The sequence below is a fragment of the Lemur catta genome, chromosome 1, assembly GCF_020740605.2.
Source record: "Lemur catta isolate mLemCat1 chromosome 1, mLemCat1.pri, whole genome shotgun sequence".
Classification (NCBI taxonomy): domain Eukaryota; kingdom Metazoa; phylum Chordata; class Mammalia; order Primates; family Lemuridae; genus Lemur; species Lemur catta.
In genome coordinates, this window is record NC_059128.1 from 98,091,991 (window position 1) to 98,108,793 (window position 16,803).

General features: G+C 50.0%; 1 protein-coding gene across 1 annotated transcript in view; it reads right to left on the reverse strand.

Moving 5' to 3' along the window:
* Window positions 1-8,009: 8,009 nt before the first annotated feature.
* Window positions 8,010-16,803, reverse strand: part of ITGA11 (integrin subunit alpha 11) — a 52,171-nt gene continuing 43,377 nt past the window's right edge. The window contains exons 19-25 of the mRNA XM_045541773.1: window positions 16,632-16,722; window positions 15,189-15,302; window positions 14,887-14,973; window positions 13,396-13,506; window positions 13,176-13,271; window positions 9,864-9,977; window positions 8,010-9,169 (exon numbers count right to left, since the gene is read on the reverse strand). Coding sequence (XP_045397729.1) covers window positions 9,098-9,169; window positions 9,864-9,977; window positions 13,176-13,271; window positions 13,396-13,506; window positions 14,887-14,973; window positions 15,189-15,302; window positions 16,632-16,722 — 685 coding nt within the window. The 3' untranslated portion in view covers window positions 8,010-9,097. The remainder of the gene's footprint in view (window positions 9,170-9,863; window positions 9,978-13,175; window positions 13,272-13,395; window positions 13,507-14,886; window positions 14,974-15,188; window positions 15,303-16,631; window positions 16,723-16,803) is intronic.

Here is a 16,803-nt window from a genome sequence, read left to right on the forward strand (position 1 = left end):
TCAGAGGTCTATTAGTGATTTATATATTGCATGGCATTTTCTATTTGAGTTTGACATGTAGAATCATTTTTAATTTCATGGCATTTGACAGTCCTAATAGCTCAGCTAATTTTAAACTAACAATCTTGCTGTGTAAAAGGAAAAAATGGTGTTGTGTTCAGTAAATGTTTGAAAAAACTACTTTGAGGTTTGTGTCTTTATTGTTCAGTGTGCCTTAGTAGAGATGATCTTTTGTTGAGTTCATTAAAAAAATTGTCAAAGTTATACATGTGCATGGGAAAAATTCAGATACTAAAGAAAAATTCAAATAGTTAAAAAAAAAAGGCCCTGTCCCAACTCTCCCCACCCTCCCCCATTTGGACTCTGCAGAGACAATCACTATTAGTAGTTTTTGGAGTAGCTTCCTAGAATTTTTCTGTGCATATATAATTTCTCCTTGTCATTTTTTAAAATGCAAATGAACTTTTACCTTTCCTACACTATTCTGCATCTTGTCTTTTTCATGTAATATATTTTAAGCATTTTTCCATTTCCATATTAATAGTTTTTTAAAAAACAACTTCATAGCATTTAATTCTGTGGATGGACTTAAAATTTATTTAACTAGGTCTTATGGACTTTTAGGTTTTCAGTTTTTGATACTCCAAATAATGCTGCAGTGAACATCCTTATGTACAATATTCATAGGACAAATTTATTCCTAGCACTGGAACTTCTGCTGTAGTGACTATTTAAAGTCTTGACAGAGGTTATCAGATTGCCTTCCATCTCCCTACACCTTTATTGGCATCAGATATTACCTAATCATTTATTTATTTATTTATTTAGTTTTTGAGACAGAGTCTCACTCTGTTGCCTAGGCTAGAATGCCGTGGTGTCAGCCTAACTCACAGCAACCTCAAACTCCTGGGCTCAAGCAATCCTTCTGCCTCAGCCTCCCGAGTAGCTGGGACTACAGGCACACACCACCATGCCTGGTTAATTTTTCTATGTATATTTTTAGCTGTCCATATAATTTCTTTCTATTTTTAGTAGAGACGGGGTCTCGCTCTTGCTCAGGCTGGTCTCGAACTCCTGAGCTCAAACAATCTGCCTGCCTTGGCCTCCCAGAGTGCTAGGATTACAGGCTACCTAATCATTTAGTTTTTGCCAAGGTTCTTAATGAAAAATAGTATTTCATGGTTTAGATTTATTTCCTTTGTTATGAATGAGATTGAACCCCTTCATGTATTTCCTGACCATTTATATTTCCTTTGCTTTTGAGTTGTGCTATTTTTCTTACTACTAGTTAGAAATTCCTTTGAAGTTTAAGGAAAGTTTCTCTGTTATTTAACAATTTTTTTTTACTTTAAATATGGTAGTTTTCATATCAGAAGTTTACAGTTTTGTGTAGTCAATTTTTTTTCTTTTTTTATGCTTTGGACAGAGGAACATGTAGTCAAATTTATCATAATTTTTTTTAATGGATTCTGACTTGTATCCTCCTTGTAAGGCGGTCTCGATTCTAAGATCATACATCTTTTTTACCCATGTTTTCTCTACTTAAAAAAGAGAAGCTTGTATGGCTTCTCTTCCCTTCTTTCTCCTTCTCAGGTTTAAATTTGTGATGTACCTGGAATTTATTTTGATGTAAGGAACCAGTTAACCAGAAGCCTCTCAATTATTTCCCACTGATTTGAATTCCCATAATGTAATTGGATCTTTTTCTGGATTCTCTGTTTTTTTTTTTTATTTTTATTTCAGCATATTGTGGGGGTACAAAAGTTTAGGTTATGTATATTGCCCTTGCCCCCCCAGGGATTCTCTGTTTTGTTGATCTGAAAGTGTGGTGGAGTTCTGGGGAATATTGTCAGGGTTCAGATATTGGCTCTACCACTTCTTAGCTCTGTGACCCTGGGCAGGTTACTTTTCTACCTAAGCCTCAGTTTCTGTAAATTGGGGCAGTAGTATTATCTAACTTTCACTGTTGATGAGCAAATGAGATAGTTAAAATGCTTAACATAGTGCCCGACATATAATAAAGTGCCTGGTAAATGTTCAGTATCATTAGTTGGGTACGTATTTCTTCACTTGTGTTTTTTTTAGCAGGGGTGGGTGGAGGTAAATGATTTTTTTTTTGAGACAGAGTCTCGCTTTGTTGCCCGGGCTAGAGTGAGTGCCGTGGCATCAGCCTAGCTCACAGCAACCTCAAACTCCTGGGCTTAAGCGATCCTCCTGCCTCAGCCTCCCGAGTAGCTGGGACTACAGGCATGCGCCATCATGCCTGGCTAATTTTTTTTTTCTATATATATTTTAGTTGGCCAGATAATTTATTTCTATTTTTAGTAGAGACGGGGTCTCACTCTTGCTCAGGCTGGTGGTAAATGATTTTTTTCATTATTGTATATTTATTTTTCCAGATGAACTTTGGTGTCATTTTATCATGTTAAGAGATTATTTTGTTTAGCATTGTATTCGTAGATTAACATAGGGAAACTTGACATCTCTACAATTCCGAGCCTTTTTATCTAGAAGAAATATATGTCTGTTTAGTCAAGTCTTTTATGTCTCTGTCTAGAGATTTTTTAAGGTTTTTTTAATGAAGTTCTTACAAATATCTTCCTTTTATTATCATTAGTTTTTTTCATATTTTTATACTTCTAAATGTTTTTACAAAGGCACTTTAATGGATTGGACTTTTTTTAAAAAATAATTTTTCAGTTGCTGCTTTTGGATGCCCCAGATACACTAATCATCACTTTCAAGTAATGATAATTTTGCCTTCTTGTTTTCCAGCATTCATATACCTCATATTTCTATTGCCTAATTACACTGGTTAAGATTGCCAAGGGAATATTAAATGGTGGTATTGGAGCACATCCCTGGCACATGTTTGTATTCAAATTTAGATTTTAAGTAGCCATCTCAGTCCCTTTATAGAGATCTGAAAGAAATCATTGAGTGCAACCCTCTCATTTTATATAGTTGAGGATACAGGCCCAGAAAGAGGTGACTTGTTCATCCAAGTTCACACAAGGACTGAGCGTGTCAGAGCTGGGAGTAGGCTCTGGGGCTCTTGACCCATTGAGCAGTGTTCCTTCACTGTAAGACTCCCAGGTCGCTGCCTGCCTGGCTGCGATTCCCAGCGGGACTGCAGAAGTCACCTAGACAGGTTTTAAAGCTATTTTTGTTTCAAGTAATGTACACTGTATTAAAGTAACAGATGATCAGACAAAAGAAAATACTGGCAGGCTGGGCGTGGTAACTCATGCCTATAATCCTAGCACTCTGGGAGGCCGAGGTGGGAGGATCGCTTGAGGTCAGGGGTTTGAGACCAGCCTGAGCAAGAGTGAGACCCCTTCTCTACTAAAAATAGAAGAATTAGCCAGGCGTCATGGTGCACCTGTAGTCCTAGCTACTCTGGAGGCTGACGCAGGAGGATTGCTTGAGCCCAGGAGTTTGAGGTTGTGGTGAGCTAGGCTGATGTCACAGCACTCTAACCCAAGCAACAGAGTGAGACTGTGTCTCAACAAAAAAAAAAAAAAAAAGAAAAGAAAGAAAAAGAAAAAAACAAAATACTGGTAGTAGTATGTTTCTTTAGATATTTGATCCAGAAAATTTCAGTATGAGAAATGCAAACTTTAGGTGGCTCACAAAATCTTGGCTTGTTGCCAAGTTTAGACAAAATTCTATTTTCTAATTTGCCTTTGTTTTTTAAATTTGGTGTGCTCAGTCCATCAGAGAGGAGGACTGGGGTTTTGCTTTTGCCTCAACCACTGGGAACAAACTCTTGGAAATTGGCATTTATTGAACACCTACTGTATATCGGGTACTGTACTAACGATGTGCATATAAAAATAAAGATAGTCCTTGCCCTTGATAAGCTTGTTGTACAGCTAGATGTACCTATTTGACATTCGGTTTTCTGTTTTTCCTCTAATTTCCCAAATAAAAACTTTTGATATTTTTTGACTCTGGCTTGGGCCACCTTCTGAAAACATTTTAGAAAATATCACTGAGTTGCTGCACATCTTGTTCAATGCAGTGCCAGGGATGGAAGAACAAGGGACATACAAGACTGATTTAGAAAGGATGAACCTGTTAAGGAATGGTACCCCTATCTCCTTTTTAAAAAAAAATACCTTTCTGCTCATACTCTACTTTGAACCTGGTGACTTTGCTAGGTACAGTTTAGACACAAGTTTTAGAGCCCAGGTGCAAGGCTTCTAACCCTCTCTTCATGCTAAATCAGCAAAGCTCTGTTCCTGCTTCAGTTTCTGTTTTGGAACATGCTGTCCTACTTTAGCGTGATGTAAGAGCTAATAGAATAGACAGTGACACAAAAGCTCTCTGCAGATTTTAGTGTGGCCGATTAAGCTCGACTGTTCTTTGAGGAGACCCTAGCTGATGTTAATACTAATATAATTTGGGGGATTTTTTTTTTTTTAATGGTGAGAAGCAGTGCAGAATAAAGGGCTGGCACCCTGTCAGCTGAAGGTAAAAACAAAGACCAGTGTGGTGTTGAATGAAAACGGGACCATTCATTACTAATGGCTGTATTCCATGCCCAAGGCACATTTGGGTAATGGAGAGACCTGGCCACCTCTTTTTGGGGGTGAGGCATGGTTGCAGTGAGTCATTATGCCAGAAAAGGAACACGATTAAGCCAGCTGTTTCTATTATAGGCTGCTTGGCATCCTGGGGCTTGAATCCAGAAGGACTGACTCAAGTTTAGTGTCTTATTCTGGGAGAGTATTGATGCTAAAAGCTCTTGAATACTGATGGAGGTAGCAATCCGTCTTGTAAAGACCTCTAGGGAAGGAGAGGTCAACATCGTCTCAGAGAAGCTCTTCCATATTTCCCTGGGCAGAGCTATTCCATACTCTCTCTCCGTGTGTTCATTTTAGCACTTTGCTCCTTCCACCTGGATACCTGCCTTGTTAAGAAACACTACCTTCCTTAACAAAAGTAAAACCCAGAAACTCCGCTGTTTGCACCAGAGAGTGACCCCTTTGGGGTTTTTGCTGATTATTGCTGCCCTCAAGATAGGCCCAAGCGCAGCTGAAGGGCAGCTGAGATAGGCCAGACTCTTTAAGAAGCTGACACTGGAGATGAGGGAATAGCAGAATATTACGGCTGTACGTTGCTGGTTCTGTACGTTCCAAGTGTGTAGAATGACTGCATAGAAACTGAATCTATGAGGTCTAAGGTAGAATTTAGCCATTTGTTCTGATTGAAGCAGCCCTGGAACCCCACTTTTGAGAAGCTCAGCTCTGGCTACATGCTCTGCTTTAGGAGGCACAGTCTGCCCTACGAACTTGCATGCCCAGGCCATCTAATCCCAGAAAGAAGCAGCACCCGTGCTTAGATTTCTCCTTTCTAGCTCTCAGCTGGCTGGAACTGAGGGATGCCCTAACTGACACCCACTTTCCCATAGAACGCTGTGCAGAGGCCTCTCTTGCATCTACCCAAGATCTGCCCCACAGCTTCTGGGTCTTCTCTGAGGACCTGCCCCCAGCTGATTGGTAGGGGCTCGTGTGGGCAGGGTCTACTGGTGCACCATGTCAGAATCACCTGTGAGCCACCCGGGATGTCTTGCTCATCTCGTCTCACAACTCCTTGTGGAGGTCTGTCTCTTCTGCTATCCAGTGAGCCTAGAGCTTAGAAATCCTGACAGTCCATGGACCAAATTCTAAAACCATCTTCTGATGGTCATTTGGTTTACAAGAGTCAGACCTTGCCCCAGACATTTTTCTCCAGTGCACTTAAGTTTGTTTAGTGTCTAGGGTGGACCAATAATGCTTTTAAAGGACAATGCATTTAAAAGTTGGTTATATTTCCTGTTAACACAGAGCCTTAGCTCCTTCGTGTTCTTAACTATCTGATAGAACATCAATGTTCTATTAACGATAATAACATCCATCTGTGAACCACAATATGATTTTAATGTTAATTTGAGGTTGCATTTGGAGCTGCTTGCCTCTAAATGCCAAACTTGTCCTTGGAGACTGCTGTTCAATTTCCATTCCAGACAAAAGCCAATGTGCCCAAGTCCTCCAAGAGCCCCCTTAGGGTTCCGAGGACCCTAGAAAACTGGGCAAAATCTACCCCTTCCCCCAGCCCCACAACTTTCTGTAATAAGGTCTTCTAGATTCCGGGCTAGAGCCCAGTTAACTTGAATGGCACCGAGGACGACAGCGCAGATCCCAGTATTCACAGAGAGTCACCTGTGCATGTTAACCCCTTGTTTCCTCATTTTCTAGCCTATATGTTCACTTTGCTGTTGAGCTCAACTCACGTTAGACTCACCTGGGGAAGTCTGAAACAAACTTGACCCCTCTTCCAACCAATGAAGTCTGGTTCACTGTAGGGGCCGGGGCCTTTGCATCAGCATCTTTTACAGCTCCTAGGTGATTCTCATGTGCAGCCAGGACTGCGAAACACTGCTTTAGCCTGGGACTTTGCTCCCTATGAGATGGATCTTCTCTGTTTGCCCTGCCAGGCACTCCTAAGGCTAGTCTTGGACATTTATACTGCAGAGTAAATAGATTCAGAAAGCGATAGTTGATAAGAAAAAGAGGAGAAAAAGGATTGATATAACCCCAAGGCTAAAGCACTGGAATATGCAAGCCTATCAATTTCTATACCTTTTGATCATGTTGTGGGTCTTGGGGGAGGCCTGGGGGGAGGCTGTGGGGGACTGTGGAGTCCCGGGGATCAGGGCTGCCTGCCTCTGACTGGGGGTCCAGAGGTTGCAATTCAGTGGCCTCGGGGCTGCATCTGATCTGCAGATACATTGTTTGGTCTGCAGTGTGATTGTCCATGGCAATTTCTAAAAAAATTTATGCCAACCTGTAAAAATCAGGAATTCCCTAAGAGCGTTCTCTCAGATCTGATGGGGTTTGACCAGAAGACTTGGTGCAAAATCAAACAGTACACTTCTCAGTGTGGGGCTCATTAATGCTCATTTAGCCAGGCTCCCCATTCATAAGGTGATAACTGAAGTGGAATGTGATTTAATGTTTTCTACTGATTCTGTTAGAAAGAAATTTTTTTTTTTTTTTTTTTTGGAGACAGGTCTCACAACTTTGCCCAGGCTGGTCTCAAATTCCTGGGCTCAAGTGATCCTCCCGTGTAGCTGGGACCACAGGTGTGTGCCACTCTGCCCAGCTGAAAACTAGTTTTGATATTCAGATTTTATTTGCTCCTCATTAAGTCCTTGTGATGGTGGCCGAGAATGACAGAGTCTGGCTGGGGAGGCAGCAGTCCTGGGTTTAGTCTGGGTTTTGCTGTGGGGCCTAGGGCTCTCTCTCTGGTTCTGAGTGTCCTCATCTATGTGGGAACAAGATCAGATATTTTCTAAGCTTCTACTTATTGGGATTCCAAGAAGTGAATGGCACAAGAATAGAACAGAATAGAGATGCTTTGTTTTAAGAGCAGCCTGTGTGTTGAGGAGAAACTGGAAGTGAGGCCTGAGAGGGCCAAGCTGGAACTAAGGGCAGAAGCCACAGTGAAACATTTGGGTCCTAACCATGCACGCTGGCAAAAAATGGAATGGGCGACTTTGGGAGGGAGAGAGTGCTCCACCAGTGGAGATGTCGCACGGAGGCCAGGCGGCCACCTGGAGGGCATGTTGTAGGCAGCAAATCCCTTCCCAGCATTTAGAGCTACCAGGAAGGAAGCAGAGAGCCCCTCATCCACCTCCTCCCCTTCAAAGAAGAGCACGGCTCCCTACGCCACGCTCTGCCCACAGAACGGCATGTCAGTGCCTTGGTTGTTTTTAAACACTGTATTTTTAAAAAGTTTCTTAAAAATATTTACGACAGTGAAGGTCGTACTATGCACAGGGGGTCATGTGCCTTTGATTTGTACCCCTTTCGTTTCTACCTCAAAACAAGGTTAAGGCATAAATTACTCCGCTGGGCACCAGGCGTGCCCCTTGTCCTTGGGGCACCAGCATTGGTCATGCCACTTGTCCCGTGGGCTGGTGGATGAGATACTTGTCACTGAGGCTGCGCAGGCTCCAGGGGTCCTTGCACGGGCTTTATTCAGTGCATTCCAGAGAGGACCCTCAACAGCACCGGCTGGGCCCTTCTGCCGTGCACTGGTGGGCACGAGGGAGGGAGGGGAGGCAGTGTGTGTGTGGGAGGGGGAGGGAGGGGAGGCTCCCCACCCCTGCTCCTGCTGCCCGGCTGCAGCCAGGCCAGTGTATCTGCCGCAGTGGGAGACAAGTGGAAGTGGGGAGCCCCAGGGAGTGTGTCATCCATGCGCTTCGCATGCCAGGGAGTGTGTCATCCACGCGCTTCGCATGCCAGGGAGTGTGTCATCCACGCGCTTCGCATGAGGTACTCAGGAACAGATGAGCCCGGGAGGGGTGGCAGCCGGGAGCACAGGAGGTTGCGAGCCCGTGGGGGAGTATGTGGGTGGCAGTCAGTGTGGACGCGCGTGGGTGCAGCACCCGGCTGCCTCTATCTCAGGGCGGTGCCAGGATCTGAGTCCCACTTGCCCGGCTGTCACAGTCTCCGCATCCCAGAGTCTTTCTTCATCCCTGGCCCACAGCTGTTGCCACCAAGCCCTAGGGCTCAGGTTCATTCATGGTGAGCCCCGGGGGCGCCTATCTATGGGCAGGGGCAAGTGTGACTTGGGAACCAATGGTGGGGTGGGAGGACGAGGCAGAATTCAGCTCTGCTGTCCCATGGGTCCTTTTGGAACTAGAGGCCTGGAGTGTGTGCAGAGTGGGTTTGTATTTACAGTCTTCCTCCCTGCGTTTCTTCGGAGGATTGGGATGAGTAGGAAGTCCTAGCACCTTGGTGGCTGGGGCAACAAATGCCCTCCACGGAACCTGGGGGAGGCCTTGGGGTGGGCCTGGGGAGGAGGTCCCTTTAAATCCCTAGGGATCTGTGTTGGAGGTGTCCCAGCCTCCCGGTAGGGCCCTTTCTCTTAAAGCCGGCTTGAGTTCCACCGTAGAAGGAGCAGGCGCCAATGCTCAGGAGATGAGGTCAAGTGCAAAGCCAGCTGGCGTCCTCTCCGCTCCAGCTCCGTGGGGCCTGCGCCTGGGCCTGCACACCGCCTGGACGGGTGTCCTGGCCCCCGTCAACTCGAAGCCTCCTCTGGAGCCTCACTCCAGCACTTTGGGGGCGGGGTCCAGGCCAGGCTCCCTCCTGCGCTTGGCACTTTTGAAGAAGCCCAGCTGTGGGGAGGCAAAGGGAGAAGTCTCAGGGGTGGGTAGGAGGGACAAGGCCCACCCTCTCCTGATGTCCCTCCACCACCCCTCCTCAGGCTTCCTCCCTCCGAGGGCTTCCCTGAATGCCCCAGCTCACTCTGGCCACCCCCACCCCCAGAACGCCCTCTATGGTCTGGAACAGAGTGGATGGAGCTCTGGGAAAAAGGCAAGAAGTCATGCTGGCTCCCACCATCTTGCTGTGTGACCCTGTACCAGCCAATGTCCCTCTCTGGGCCTCCGTTACTTCATCCATAACAGGAGGAGGTTGAGACCAGCAGCTCTTAACCAGAGGTTCAGGGACAGAGAAGGGCTTTGGGAGGTTTGTTAGCAGCCTGATATTGTTGAAGAAATTTCGTGCAGTCGTGTGCGCTTGGTTTTTTTTTTTTCTTTTTCTGGTAAGAGAAGCTTAGTTTTCATCAGGTTCCCAAAGGGAGCAAAAGGGTCAGTGCCATAGCGTGAGTGCCCTCTGTTGGCCCTGACCAATCTGCCCACTGTGGGGAGGGGCCAGGTGCTGTGGCAGCCTGCAAGCTCTGGGAGGAGGCTGGGTGGGTGCAGCTCCCACGGAGAGAACGTGGCAGTGACCACAGATCCAGAGGCTGGAGCCCCACGCCCGGGCCAGCCGGCCAGGTCGCTGCTCCCTGCCCGCCCTGCAGGCCCTCACCTTCCACAGCGCCAGGACCAGCAGGGCCAGCAGCAGGAGGCCTCCCAGTGTGCTGCCCACGATGATCCAGATGGGGATCTGTGAGTCTTCCTGCTTGGAGACCTCAAACGTGATCTGCGAGGGGGTGGAGCCAGGCCAACAGCGTTACTGTTGTGGGGCGGGGGTGACAGCCTGGGCAGGGCAGCAGGGCAGGGCAGCAGGGCAGGGGACAGCGGTGGCAGTGGGAGAGCGGCACCCCCTTCCTCAGGGGGAGGCCAAGGGATGGGTGGCACAAGCCAGCTGAGGCCACGGGGCAACCAGCTGTGCAGGCACAGTGGCCACCTGAGCTGAGTGACCCAGGTGGTCCTGCCTCCGTGAGACACTCTGCCTGTGGCCTCGGGCATCCGGCTCTCCCTGGATTCTCTTCCTCCCACACGGGCTGCTCTTTCTTCTGTGCTGTTGTTGGTGTGCCCCACGGTTCAGTCCTTGGGCCTCTTCTTTCCTTACAGTCACTCCCTAGTGAGCTCAGGGCTGAGCTACCCACGAGTCCCAGCAGGCAGGTGCCTAGGGCCCGCAGCACTCTTAGGGGCCCATGAAAATGTTTACATGTCTTTTAAAATTGGAAGAAGAAAGCTGAATATAACCTAACCTGAATTAACATTCGTTTGTCTTTATACCAACACAGTTATAGAACATGATTTTTAATATTTCTCTGTGGAGCAAGGGGCCCCAAAGTCAAGAGTAGCTGGGGCCGAGAGGGTCATGCAGCAGCCCCACAAGGACTCCGCCCTGTGGCTTTCGCCAGCCACGTGCCGGCCACTCCCACCTTTCTGCCTTCCAGACGCACAAGGACTGTCTCCTCGCCCGCCTGTGACCGTGCCAGGCAGGCACCAAACTTTAACCACTCTCCTCGCCCCAAACCTGCTCCGGCCACAGCTTTCTCATCAGAGCACATGGCAGCATTGTCTCTCCTTGCTGTTGCTCAGCCCAGAAACCACAGGTCCTTGCTGGCCCTTGCCTTCGCACCCATACGGAATCTCTCAGCAGTCTGTCCACTCTCCCTTCAACGCACTTGAACGTGACCACTCCTCCTCCTCCCTCCCGCCGCCCACCCATGCAGGGCCTGAGCACCCTCCTCTCCTCTGGAGGCTGCCAGGGCTGCCCAGCTGCCTCCTGCTCTGCCTCCCTCTCCGCCACACCCCTGCAGCCTCTTCTCAGCACTGCAGCCGGCGGGGTGCTCTAAACAGGAAGGCAGACCTGGTCTCTGCTCGGCTCAGCACCCCGTCTCCCCGTCTCCCGCAGAGTAAAGAGTGGAGTCCTTGCCCCGGCCTGCAGGGCCCTGCACTCCTGGCCCCACGTACCTCACTGGCCTCATCTCCCACTGTCCTGCGCTCTACTCAGCCCCACCCTGGCCTCCAGCGTGCCCAGCACGTGCCTGCTGCAGGGCCTTGGTGCTGCTGTCCCTCCGCGCATGCAGATAGCCACCCGACACTCCTGCATGCCTCAGTCTCTGTCTGATGTCACTTTGCTGGAGAGGCTTTCCCCACCCTCTCTGTATCTCTCCACCCTTCTGTATGAGCGCTCTTCTGGGTAGTCCCTGTCACCACTCGATAATGTAGATTTTCACGTTCGCTGCCTTTCCTCCCACCTAGAGTGTCAGCGGCGAGGGAGCAGGAGCTTTATCTGCTGTGTTCACCGTTCTCTCCTCAGTACCTGGAACAGTGCCTGGAACGTAGCTGGAGCTCAGCAAGCGTGCTGAACGGAGGAAGCCCCCGCACAGCACGTCAAGCCCTGCTTTGGCCACTGACTCAACTCACTACTCAGCTCCAGGCAGGTCACTGCTCCCCTCCTGCTCTACCTCACACAGCCGCACCCCCCAGACCCGAAAGGTGGGGGCGGTGGGCTGCACCTCGCAGTGCCGCGAGGAGTGAGTGCGACAACATGGGATGTGCCTGTCACAGTGCTCAGCGCGTGGGCAGGGCTGAGTGAACGGCAGGTCCCTTGTATGTGCTCTTTCTACCCCTGACGGCTGGGGGCCTGCTCTGCCTCCCAGCCCTGGCACCTGGCACCTGGCACCGTGTCCAGCACACAGGGGCTGAATCTTGGGGTTGCTGGGTTTCTAAAAGGGAAGTGAAGCACCCAGAGGGTATAAGAGGGACTGGGGGTGGGGGTGGAAGGAGAATTCACTAAAAGACACGCACCAGTGGGGGGCTAGGGGTGGTCTGTGTGTGTGCTAGCCCGTGCCTGTACCACACCTCCCCTCTCTTGGATGCCTGGAACATTCCACCATATCTTTCAGGATTCCATTGCAAAGGACTATCTCCAGAAAGCTCTCCCGGGACAGCCCCTCCCCTAGGGCCTGTGCTCTCCCCTGTGCTCACACCACCATAACCTGTCATTGTTTTCTTGTCTGCCCGGTTCATCTCTCCTCTGTGGGGCCACCAAATGAGTGGACAAAAACATGCTTTTTAGGTGGGTCCCCTGAGCTGCTTCTGGGCCTCTGCCCCACTACCCCCCTGCCTGGCATCCCCCCAGCCCGTTTGGTTAAGGGCTGCTTCCGACCTTGCCCGCTTTGTTCTCCAGGCTCCCTGGGGGTGGGGTGGGAATTCACTGGGCCTCTGAAGCAGGACGGTTCACCCTGAGCCCGGGCTGGAGTCTCTGGGACGTGGCCAGTGGAGGGCAGCAGTGTCCCACGCCTGGACGCCCGTCTCTTCTTCACAGGCTCGGGTTTCTCTCTAAGACCCAACTTCCTGTTGTCCCAGGAGAGCATCTCACACAGCCTCACCCCTTCCTGGCCCCTGAGTTAAGCCAGTGTCCTCTGTAACAGTCTGGTTTCACCCAGTGAACAGAGCCCCAGTACAGAGGCATCCTTTGGTCTTTGCAAATTCAGTTCACACCAGTCTTCCAAAGCCCACGTCATTTGCAATTCATTACATCTGAGGTGTGGATGGACGGAGAGGAGAGGGGTGGGTGCTCATTTCAGGCTGCCAGCCTGCCCAGGACGCAGCCTCACTGCTGGGGGGCGGCAGTGGGTGAGCGCCCCTGAGCAGATAGGCCTGGGCTCCAGTGTCAGTTTCCTCTCCTGCTCGTCCCATGGGGCAGTCACGGTGCAGAGGCACAGAGCCTGGTGCCCCAAGGCACAGGGCAAATGCCTACTTCTGTGGCCCTCCCCAGTGTTGCCCCCAAAGGCCTATTTGTCTTGCTGCCCTGACTGCCGGCAGGTCTGCCTGACTCTCACCTGCTGGAATAAGCGGGCAGGGGTCGTAGGAAAACTCAAGAGGAGGGGACAACCCTTTCCAAGCTGGCTGGGCCCAAGCCAGGTCTGGGACTCACCTGGCGGCTAGGATCCTCCTCGCGGAAGATGAAGGGACTGTGGAACTGCCTCTGCAAGGCTGCGTTGACAATGATTTTCATGGACTTGAACTTGAGCTGTACAATTAGAGGCCTCGTCAGAAGCTGGCTCTGGAAGATTCTTTCCTGTCTCCTCCCCTGGCAGCCCCAGGTGGACCTTCCCCTTTCTTCCTTCCAGTCTAGTCCAGGGGCGCTTACTTACTGCTTTTAGGGACCTCAACCACAGGTTCCCCAGCAGATGGAAATTGATTTCCTGGTTGGGGGCCAGCCTCACGTTGCAGTTGATGGAGACTACATCAGAGTTGCTGTGATTCTGAAAGAGAAGATGGGTCTTGGGGCTGAGCAGCTGGGTTGTGGGGAGCATGGGGAGGCAGCCAGCCCGGCGATGACCTGAGAACGTGCGCAGGGGCTTGGGCCCCCGGGGAGATGGCTCAGCGGCACCGCTTGACCGGCTGGGGCTTTGCTCCTGGGGGTTGGGGGACTCATGGGCTGGAGCTGCCAGGGGAATTTGACTGGAAGACGAATTAAGGATGGTATATCTGATGCTCCATTTGAAGTGCATAATGACCAGGCTGGGCGTATTCCAGGAACAGAACTTGGGTTCAACATTAGGGAATCTATACATGTCACTGCCATATAGACATTAAAAGAAAAAAATGATGTGATCACTGCAACAGTTGCAGAAAAAGTATTTTAGGACATCCAACTTCTGTTCATGATAAAAACTCCCAGGGAACTTCCTGAATCTGATTAAAGGGTATCCTACAGCAGGTATGATATTTAATAATAAAAAATTGTAAAAGGTTCTTTTCAATTCAGGATCAAGACAATCCTGATGATCTGTTATCACATCTATTTACCATTGCCCTGGAGGTCCTAGCCAGAGCAATATGACAAGAAAAACAATTTATAAAGATGGAATGGAAAAAACTGACATTAATAGAAAACCCAAAGAAATCTTCAAACAATTAGCATTGATTAGGTTAGTTATTTGTGTTGCTATCTTCTTGCCACCCCAAACCCAACCATGCCCAAATCTTTGGTGAACTGTGCTACACTTAAAAAGTGCTATGCATGACGTACTTGTTTTGTAAAATTAAAGCAGCTACTGAGATTTTTGTCTGGGTAAAGAATAGTGAAAGCATGCTGGGAAATTGGTATCTAGAGGCAGGGGCAGCCTTGGGAGAACATCAACCTGGAAACTAGCAGGTGTCTTGGGAGGGCTTTGGGAGTTGAAGCTGAGCTGAAGCTGAGCTCCCTCCAGGGGCAGGAGGCCCCAGTGGACATGGTCAAGGTCTCTAGTGCAAACCATGTGTGTGTCCCAGCCTCCACCTGGTTTCTACCCCTTACCTCTGCCTATCTGTATCCACCTGGTCCTTTTAGCCCAGGTGCAGGTCCACTATCCCCAGCCCTTTCTGCTGGCTCACCCAACACGCCCCAGGCTGTGGCCTGGCTTCTTCAGCGCTCACTCTGCATGTCTGTCTGCCCCAGCTCCTGCGAGATGGTGGGGGACACATACAGGGCCAGGAGCATCTTTTCCTCGTTCTATTTGTGCTTGCTTTGAGGCTGGCACATGTAGGTGCTCAATAAGCTCTCACTGACAAGCTATCGGATGAGGAGAGAGATGGCTCGCGAGTGCAGGTGGTACTCCTCTACCCTGTGCCCCAGGGCTCCTGCTTTGGGGGACACTCACCAGATGTGGGGCACGACTCAAGTCTTCCTCCGTTGGGGTGGGCCGGTACTCAGTGCTGTTGCCCCAGATGTTACAGGATGTGTTCACCTGCACCGGGGACACACACACACACAACCTCACAAGCAGCTCCAGCAGACTTGGGCTTCTAGAGATGTTTCTTTTCTCCTCTTCCCAGAGAAGGCCCAGCAGTCCTGGCCCTGGGAGAAAGGAACTGGGGTCTGAGGACTTGAGGACACACCTAGGGGTTACATCTGTCTCCTTCTGGCACCCTCCCCTGGGCCAGCCACCAAGGGCATTGGTACCTGGTCGGTGAGGAAGTCCCTCAGCATCAGCAGGCGGTTGCCACCCCTGGTGGCAATGGGAACGGTGACCTTCATCGTCATCCCATGGATGGGGAACAAGCCCAAGTTCTGGATCTGTATGCAGAGGGGGAGGCGTCAGTACACACAGCGGCCGACGGAGGCAGGTGAAGAACGAGGTCCACAGGGGCCAGCCAGCCCTTGGTACAGCCATTGCCCGAGCCAGGTGTGGGGACTGGGCCCACTCACGGCCTGGTGTTATCACTGTGGAGTTGGCTCTGCCACTTCATGGCTGGGGACCGTGCATGAAAGCGCAAGCCCTGAAAGGGGACGGGCTACTGAGGCTGAGGACAGGTTGGTGGGGCTGTGAACCTGGACAGCAGGGTCACTTCCCTTTCAACTCCTCTTGGCTGAGGGGGATTCTGTTGAGGCCAGGGGTGGAGACGGTGACAGCAGTTATGCGTCAGGAGAGAGAATCATTAATCAATCAAGGATATAAATGGTGAGTGTGTGATAGTTCCTATTCCAGCCGTGACACAGTCTGCGCCAGAGCAGCACGGATTATAAGCAGTGCTTTGCAATTAGAAAGATGGGGAATCTAACCCTGGCCCAGCTGCCACGGGTGAGCTGTGTGGCCTTGGGCAGGTTACTAAACCTCTCTTGGAGCCACGCAGGGTTCAGTGTCTGAAGTCCCATTTCCGGCTGTCCGCCTGCCCTCAGCTGTCACACAGCTGTAGGAGAAGTTGATAAACTTACAGCAATTCAGGGGAGGGGGGCATCTTGGGGCCCCCGTAGCAGAGACTGCCCAGGTGTTTCCTCATTCTCACTTTCCCTCCTTGCTTAGTGACAGAACTGAGACAAAAAACCACATTCCCCAGCCTCCCTTACAGCCCAATCTCAATCACAATGTTTTGGATAATGAGAGGTAATTGGAAGTGTGAGGAACTGCCAGGGAGGTTCCTTAATAGGGAGGAGGCCTGCTCTTCTCTTCCTTCTTCTGGCTGCCTGGGATGAGAATGCAATGGCTGGAACTGCAGCCGTTTTGGACTGTGAGGTGAGCTGGAGGCCAGTGATCTCATGTCACAGATGGTGGAACAGAAGACCCCATCCTGGATGGCTCTGTAAGCTGGCAACTCTGGACTTCTTTTATACGAGAGAGTAAACCCTGATGTGTTTAAACTACTGTTTTTTAATATTTTAAAAAATTTCAGCAGCCACACCTTATCTTCACTGCTGCATCCCCCCAATCCAGTCTGGTTGTTTTTCAGATGAGGACTGAGAGACCCAGAGAGGGGAAGTGACTTGCCTAAAGTCACACGGTGAGTGGGTGGCAGGGTCGAGGCTGGACTCCAGGCACTAGTGAGGGTTCCATATTCCTCCCCTCCCTAGTGGGGCATTCCAAGCTCCTGTCCTTCACTCTCTGCCCTGGCTCCCCTCCACCCTTACCTTGAAAATACAGCTGAAGGGAGGCCCCAGGCCATCGTATCTCCCCAGGGAGCTGTTGGGCTTGACCTCGTAGTGGCTCAGGCTGCTGGTCCTGCAGAGACAGAGCACAGGGCCGCCGTGAGCTCAGTCAGTGCTGGCTGGATGGATAAATGAATGAACAAGAGTGTGGGCC